Raw genomic sequence first — 8,978 nt, 5'->3', positions numbered from 1 at the left:
GCCCAAACCAGGTTTATGCGACCACGTGCCTCTTTTGGGCGACATTTTACTTGCTAGAAAAATCAAAATTGAGATGAAGAGGGTGACGGAGGCGCTGAAGAAGGCCTCCGAGAGCGACGTCCCACGTTTTACCTCTGGGTCATTTATCATAGGAACGGTACTGTTAGTGTTTATTGTTTGTTGTACTTGTGTGTATTTATGTTGTAAAATCCGTCGTCGCTTTAGAGAGGACGACCACAACCCAGGCTAGGCTGAGTCGACCCTAGGGGAATTAGAGTCACTAGCCACAGCAGAACCAGAGTCACCAACCGATGCAGAATCGGAGTCACCAGCCGAAGCGGAGCCGGAATCACCAGTCACAGCGGAAACGGAGTCACCAGCTGCAACAGAACCAGAGTCACCAGCCGCAGCAGAACCAGAGTCACCAACCGATGCAGAACCAGAATCACCAACCGATGCAGAACCGGAGTCACCAGCCGAAGTGGAGCCGCAGTCACCAGCCGTAGCGGAACTGTAGTCACCAGCCGAAGCGGAACCAGGGTCACAAGCCGCAGCGGAACCAGAGTCACCAAACGCAGCGGAACCGGAGTCACCAGCTGCAGCGGAACCAGATTCACCAGCCGAAGCGGAACCGAAATCACCAGCCGCAGCGGAACTGGAATCACCAACCACAGTGGAACCGGAATCACCAGCCGTAGCGAAACAGCAGTCCAGCCAAAATCAAATCACGAGGAGCGTTAAAATACCCAAAAAATTTCACGGCACATTCATTGGTCACAAGGGCGCCCATATTAAACAAATAGGCCAAAAATACGGAGTGTTGCTGAAACTCAACACCTATAAAAATAATATCAGTATCACCAGTACAGACATATAGCGGGTAGAGGAGGCCAAACGCTACATTGAAGACTTAATCCTCCAATGGTCACTCGCTTACTCCCTAGCCACAGCGGAACCGGAGTCACCAGCCGCAGCGGAACCTGGGTCACCAGCCACAGCGGAACGGGAATCACCAGCCGTCGCGAAACAGCAGTCCAGCCAAAATCAAATCACGAAGAGCGTTAAAATACCCAAAAAATTTCACGGAGCATTCATAGGTCACAAGGGCGCCCATATTAAACATATAGGCCAAAAATACGGAGTGTTGCTGGGACTCAACACCAATAAAAACCATGTCAGTATCACCAGTACAGACATATAGCGGGTAGAGGAGGCCAAACGCTACATTGAAGATTTAATCCTCCAATGGTTATTCGGTAACCCCCCGATGTGATAGAATGGTTAATATTTTTCTCTTTTATATATAAATATAGATATATATGTAGTATTTCGTTCTATCTATTTATCTATCTACACATCCCACCCCCCCTCCCCCACACACACACATGTAACCAGTATAATTTACATACTGTTTAATGTAGAGTAAGTAATTAATAACTTATAACTATGGATGTATAATTATGAACATTAATTATTCAATGACCTGAAGAGGGTAAAGGTTGCTCAGGGGACTAAAACATCCTGCAGATGTTTAGTCTTATCCAGTTGCCGAAGTATGATGCAACTCTCTCTCCAGGTAGTAGGTAATTCTTGAAATACTTAATAGATTGCTCATATGTGGTAATTGGATACTTTGCTTCACACTTGCAATGGTTCAAGTATGTTAGATAGTTAGATAAGTAATATGTAGATAATGGCACCGCCAGTTAGGACTGATTCATGGGTCATTGGAATCATTTACGAGCCGGTTATTTATGCACGTATTGTAAAAACCGCTCAATGTTGTTCGACTTGACATATGTTTAATTACATCACCAGTAACATAAGTTTACTACAACACCAGTACCATATGTTTACTACAACACCAGTACCATATGTTTACTACAACACCAGTACCATATGTTTACTACAACACCAGAACCATATCTTTACTACAACACGAGTACCATATATTTACTACAACATAAGTACCATATGTTCACTACAACACAAGTGCCATATGTTCACTACAACACCAGTACCATATGTTCACTACAACACCAGTACCATATGTTTACTACAACACCAGTACCATATGTTTACTACAACACCAGAACCATATCTTTACTACAACACGAGTACCATATATTTACTACAACATAAGTACCATATGTTCACTACAACACAAGTGCCATATGTTCACTACAACACCAGTACCATATGTTCACTACAACACCAGTACCATATGTTTACTGCAACACCAGTACCATATGTTCACTACAACACAACTGCCATATGTTCACTACATCACCAGTACCATATGTTTACTACAACACCAGTACCATATGTTTACTGCAACACCAGTACCATATGTTTACTACAACACCAGTACCATATGTTTATTACAACACCAGTACCATATGTTTACTACAACACCAGTACCATATGATCACTACAACACAAGTGCCATATGTTCACTACATCACCAGTACCATATGTTTACTACAACACCAGTACCATATGTTTACTGCAACACCAGTACCATATGTTTACTACAACATAAGTACCATATATTCACTACAACACAAGTGCCATATGTTCACTACAACACCAGTACCATATGTTCACTACAACACCAGTACCATATGTTTACTACAACACCAGTACCATATGTTCACTACAACACCAGTACCATATGTTTACTGCAACACCAGTACCATATGTTTACGACAACACCAGTACCATATGTTTATTACAACACCAGTACCATATGTTTACTACAACACCAGTACCATATGTTCACTACAACACCAGTACTATATGTTTACTTCAACACCAGTACCATATGTTCCCTACAGCGCTTAAATTACTAGTTCATATTACTGGTAGACTGTATCTGAGCTAACTAGATTCTTGTCTAAGTTAACACCATTTGGGGTTATGTGTAGCGTGACCCAGAGAAAGACAAATAGGTCTGATAAACGGAATGGCCAAAATTAATAGCAAAAATATACTGGTGGCAATTGTAGCTCTCACTACCTACATGGTAGTTTACCAGTACAGGTCTACAGTTGAAAATGAATTTAAAAATTTGAAAGAACGGCTAGACGAAATTAAAATTCAACAACAAAAATAAAGAGTGAGCCTCTACTACAGAATTTTAAGGGGACTAAAACTTATTAGCCCTGGGATAGGTGAGCTCCCAACCCTATAAAAGCCCAAACCAGGTTTATGCGACCACGTGCCTCTTTTGGGCGACATTTTACTTGCTAGAAAAATCAAAATTGAGATGAAGAGGGTGACGGAGGCGCTGAAGAAGGCCTCCGAGAGCGACGTCCCACGTTTTACCTCTGGGTCATTTATCATAGGAACGGTACTGTTAGTGTTTATTGTTTGTTGTACTTGTGTGTATTTATGTTGTAAAATCCGTCGTCGCTTTAGAGAGGACGACCACAACCCAGGCTAGGCTGAGTCGACCCTAGGGGAATTAGAGTCACTAGCCACAGCAGAACCAGAGTCACCAACCGATGCAGAATCGGAGTCACCAGCCGAAGCGGAGCCGGAATCACCAGTCACAGCGGAAACGGAGTCACCAGCCGCGGCCCAGAACCACAGAGTCACCAGCCAGCAGAACCAGAGTCACCAAATCGATGCAGAACCAGAATCACCAACCGATGCAGAACCGGAGTCACCAGCCGAAGCGGAGCCGCAGTCACCAGCCGTAGCGGAACTGGAGTCACCAGCCGAAGCGGAACCAGGGTCACAAGCCGCAGCGGAACCAGAGTCACCAAACGCAGCGGAACCGGAGTCACCAGCTACAGCGGAACCAGATTCACCAGCCGAAGCAGAACCGAAATCACCAGCCGCAGCGGAACTGGAATCACCAACCACAGTGGAACCGGAATCACCAGCCGTAGCGAAACAGCAGTCCAGCCAAAATCAAATCACGAGGAGCGTTAAAATACCCAAAAAATTTCACGGCACATTCATTGGTCACAAGGGCGCCCATATTAAACAAATAGGCCAAAAATACGGAGTGTTGCTGAAACTCAACACCTATAAAAATAATATCAGTATCACCAGTACAGATATATAGCGGGTAGAGGAGGCCAAACGCTACATTGAAGACTTAATCCTCCAATGGTCACTCGCTTACTCCCTAGCCACAGCGGAACCGGAGTCACCAGCCGCAGCGGAACCTGGGTCACCAGCCACAGCGGAACGGGAATCACCAGCCGTCGCGAAACAGCAGTCCAGCCAAAATCAAATTACGAAGAGCGTTAAAATACCCAAAAAATTTCACGGAGCATTCATAGGTCACAAGGGCGCCTATATTAAAACAAATAGGCCAAAATACGGAGGTTGCTGGGACTCAACACTAATAAAACCATGTCAGTATCACCAGTACAGAGACATATAGCGGTAGAGGAGGCCAAACGCTACATTGAAGATTTAATCTCCAATGGTTATTCGGTAACCCCCGATGTGATAGAATGGTTAATATTTTTCTCTTTTATATATAAATATAGATATATATGTAGTATTTCGTTCTATCTATTTATCTATCTACACATCCCACCCCCCCCCACACACACACACATGTAACCAGTATAATTTACATACTGTTTAATGTAGAGTAAGTAATTAATAACTTATAACTATGGATGTATAATTATGAACATTAATTATTCAATGACCTGAAGAGGGTAAAGGTTGCTCAGGGGACTAAAACATCCTGCAGATGTTTAGTCTTATCCAGTTGCCGAAGTATGATGCAACTCTCTCTCCAGGTAGTAGGTAATTCTTGAAATACTTAATAGATTGCTCATATGTGGTAATTGGATACTTTGCTTCACACTTGCAATGGTTCAAGTATGTTAGATAGTTAGATAAGTAATATGTAGATAATGGCACCGCCAGTTAGGACTGATTCATGGGTCATTGGAATCATTTACCAGCCGGTTATTTATGCACGTAATGTAAAAACCGCTCAATGTTGTTCGACTTGACATATGTTTAATTACATCACCAGTAACATAAGTTTACTACAACACCAGTACCATATGTTTACTACAACACCAGTACCATATGTTTACTACAACACCAGTACCATATGTTTACTACAACACCAGAACCATATCTTTACTACAACACGAGTACCATATATTTACTACAACATAAGTAACATATGTTCACTACAACACAAGTGCCATATGTTCACTACAACACCAGTACCATATGTTCACTACAACACCAGTACCATATGTTTACTACAATACCAGTACCATATGTTTACTACAACACCAGAACCATATCTTTACTACAACACGAGTACCATATATTTACTACAACATAAGTACCTTATGTTCACTACAACACAAGTGCCATATGTTCACTACAACACCAGTACCATATGTTCACTACAACACCAGTACCATATGTTTACTACAACACCAGTACCATATGTTCACTACAACACAACTGCCATATGTTAACTACATCACCAGTACCATATGTTTACTACAACACCAGTACCATATGCTTATCGCAACACCGGTACCATATGTTTATTGGCTAAATACCCAGTACCATATGTTTATTACAACACCAGTACCATATGTTTACTACAACACCAGTACCATATGATCACTACAACACAAGTGCCATATGTTCACTACATCACCAGTACCATATGTTTATTACAATCGATCAGCACTATATGTTTACTGCAACACCAGTACCATATGTCTACTAAGCAACACAGTGCCATATGTTCACTACAACACCAGTACCATATGTTCACTACAACACCAGTACCATATGTTTACTACAACACCAGTACCATATGTTCACTACAACACAACTGCCATATGTTCACTACATCACCAGTACCATATGTTTACTACAACACCAGTACCATATGTTTACTGCAACACCAGTACCATATGTTTACTACAACACCAGTACCATATGTTTATTACAACACCAGTACCATATGTTTACTACAACACCAGTACCATATGATCACTACAACACAAGTGCCATATGTTCACTACATCACCACCATATGTTTACTACAACACCAGTACCATATGTTTACTGCAACACCAGTACCATATGTTTACTACAACATAAGTACCATATGTTCACTACAACACAAGTGCCATATGTTCACTACAACACCAGTACCATATGTTCACTACAACACCAGTACCATATGTTTACTACAACACCAGTACCATATGTTCACTACAACACCAGTACCATATGTTTACTGCAACACCAGTACCATATGTTTACTACAACACCAGTACCATATGTTTATTACAACACCAGTACCATATGTTTACTACAACACCAGTACCATATGAAAATGAGGCAATGACACACATGATAGCTGGCGGTGCAGGCGGTACTCCAGCCGCTCTTTCTCGTGATGTCCTTCGTCGGGTACTAAAACCTCCGCGAGTATATTGTACAACACCCACCGAATACCAGGGCATTTTATTACCTTCTCTCCGCGGTCGCTTACCAACTTGAGAATCTTAATGAAGAACAAATTATCCATAATGATTTTAAATGCGACAACATCATAGTAGAGGAGTTGGACAATGAAAATAAAATAAATATAATTGACCTTGGGCTAAGCGCTATCTCTGGCGGTTATTTGTCCCTGAGCCCCGAGGATGAGGAGGTTTGTCCCTGGATATGCCCCCTCATATTCCGGGGAGGACCATGCACCCCACCACCGACCTGTACTCCTTCCTCCACTTGGTGGAGGTTTGTACTGATTCTATAATAGCCGACAAAACGGTGAAGAAAATCATAATGATTTTTGTCGCTGACAGAAAAAGACGAATTGTCGACGACAAGTACTGCCCCGACTACCAGAGTGTACTTGCCGATTTAAAAACAATATTAAGAGCATGATCGGTGCCACTTATGGTCATCCGTGAAATAAACCCTTGATAAAATCATGGTATAGATATACAAGTTACAGGTTTGCATAAAGATACAGCACAGGTAGGCTCACCGATTCCATCTACGTCACTTACCGGGTCGTGTACAAGACCCATTGTTTAATACAGGGTTGAGCAAAATGTCGATTGTTTTACCCATTAACAGGTGCAGTACACGGCATCACTGTCCAACAGCATTGTTATATCCATTATTGGCAGCAACATTCATGACATGTTTTGGTCTTTGTTTCCATCAAGGAAAGAAACATTTAATAACGTCGCCAAAAATGATGCCACTTACATAAACATCCGCCAAGTTATGTAGATTTATCACATCACATCAGTAAAGTAAGTTTTTAAATGTTATATAATCTCTCTCTCTCTCTCTCTCTCTCTCTCTCTCTCTCTCTCACACACACAAACACATTCTCACAAAAAACTCAAACAAAAAACAAACAAAAAGTTAAAAATAAAAACAAAAAAAAATCTAATACACAGACAATAAATTTATAAACTTCCATCACACAAACAAACAAACAACGAAACAAAGAAACAAACAAACTAATAAACAAACAAACAAACAAACACTTGCCTGCAGCTACACATTAAAAAAAATTCGTCGACCAATCTCCAGGTGATCTTTTCAACTCGACAAAAAAAAAATAAAAAAATAAATAAAAAAATATTTGTAGGAAGCAGGTGAAGGCAGGAAGAGTTTTATTGCTGTAGAACCTTCCTCCCGCCAGCTTCCTCCCGCCTCCCTCCTCCCGTTATCAAAGACAATTTTTAATGAAAAGCTCAGGTAGGGAGGAGTGGGGAGGTGGGAAGGTGGGGCGTGAGGAAGGGTCAAGAGATTAGAGGTGAGGAAGTGAGGATCATGGGAGTGAGTGTCGGTGGGGAGGTAGGTAGGAGTGGTGGGGTGGATAGGTGGGGAGGAAGGTGAGGAAGTGGGAGTGAGGTGTAGGTGGGGAGGTAGGTAGGAGTGGTGGGGTGGATAGGTGGGGAGGAAGGTGAGGAGGTGGGAGTGAGGTGTAGGTGGGGAGGTAGGTAGGAGTGGTGGGGTGGATAGGTGGGGAGGAAGGTGAGGAGGTGGGAGTGTGGTGTAGGTGGGGAGGTAGGTAGGAGTGGTGGGGTGGATAGGTGGGGAGGAAGGTGAGGAGGTGGGAGTGAGAGTGTTGGAAGGGGAGAGAAATGGGGAGGGGGGGGGGAGGGGAGGAAAGGTAGGGTAAAGTTGACAAGACTGTATCATGATTCACCTACAGCAACAGAGATAAGGACGCGTTCTCCAGGTGTCAACTAACTGCTGATCGGAGTACGTATCTAACTGTCTCACTTTAGCTACGACACAACGAGAGTTTTTCAATTCGGTTAGGTTAGGTTAGGTTAGGTTATATGGCAATGGATGAAGTTAGATTAGTTTATTTCGATACATTAGGTGAAAAATAAGGTTAGCTCAAGTTAATATTGATTAGTTTAAATAAAGTTAACACAGATCAAGTTAGCATCGGTTTCCTTTATCATAATCATAGTGGAGTTAGTGGGCGGGTGGTGGGAGGTGGTGAGTGCACCTTTACACACTGGCAGGCAGCCTCATCAGGGAGGGTCGGTCTACCTGTAGTTCACCTGTCAGTCTACATTATCAGCCGCAAGACAACAACACTTGGCGGGAGAGGTGTTGGGTGTACCTGGAAACACTCGCATGGCTGATGTAATAGACAGGTAGATAGTTTTATAAATACCTGAGCTGGGTGTTGATGTGTGTGAGAGAGAGAGAGAGAGAGAGAGAGAGAGAGAGAGGAATTGTTTTCAGAGACATCCATACACAGAAAAAATTGGGCTCTCTCTCTCTCTCTCTCTCTCTCTCTCTCTACGAGGTGAAAAAGTGAGGGACTGTGCTACAACCATTACAGTTATTGGTGCTGCCTACTCAGCGAGATACTGCCCTCCTCCCTCTCTCCTCCTCCTTCTGCATCTCTTCCTCCTTCCCCACCTTCTCCTCCTCCCCAACCTCTTCCTCCTCCTCCACCTCTTCCTCCTCCC

At 42.8% G+C, this 8,978-nt stretch overlaps 1 protein-coding gene across 1 annotated transcript; it reads left to right on the top strand.

Moving 5' to 3' along the window:
* Positions 1 to 73: 73 nt before the first annotated feature.
* On the top strand, positions 74 to 4,075 carry LOC121856722 (proteoglycan 4-like). The gene is made up of 5 exons (XM_042352409.1): positions 74 to 157; positions 518 to 863; positions 945 to 1,174; positions 3,197 to 3,352; positions 3,521 to 4,075. Exons 1-5 carry the CDS (start codon positions 74 to 76, stop codon positions 4,073 to 4,075), a joined length of 1,371 nt encoding a protein of 456 aa, XP_042208343.1.
* Positions 4,076 to 8,978: the final 4,903 nt, after the last annotated feature.

The sequence above is a fragment of the Homarus americanus genome, unplaced genomic scaffold (genome assembly GCF_018991925.1).
Source record: "Homarus americanus isolate GMGI-L3 unplaced genomic scaffold, GMGI_Hamer_2.0 scaffold7788, whole genome shotgun sequence".
Taxonomy (NCBI): Eukaryota; Metazoa; Arthropoda; class Malacostraca; order Decapoda; family Nephropidae; genus Homarus; species Homarus americanus.
Note: the sequence above shows the minus strand (reverse complement) of the source record. Positions and strands in the feature narration are given on the sequence as shown.

Coding starts and splice junctions, on each gene's coding strand:
- LOC121856722 (XM_042352409.1), top strand. CDS start 74: ATGAAGAGGGTGACGGAGGCGCTGAAGAAGGCCTCCGAGAGCGACGTC. Junction 864..944: donor AAATAATATCAGTATCACCA/GTACAGACATAT, acceptor CTTACTCCCTAG/CCACAGCGGAACCGGAGTCA. Junction 3,353..3,520: donor GGTCATTTATCATAGGAACG/GTACTGTTAGTG, acceptor GCAGAATCGGAG/TCACCAGCCGAAGCGGAGCC.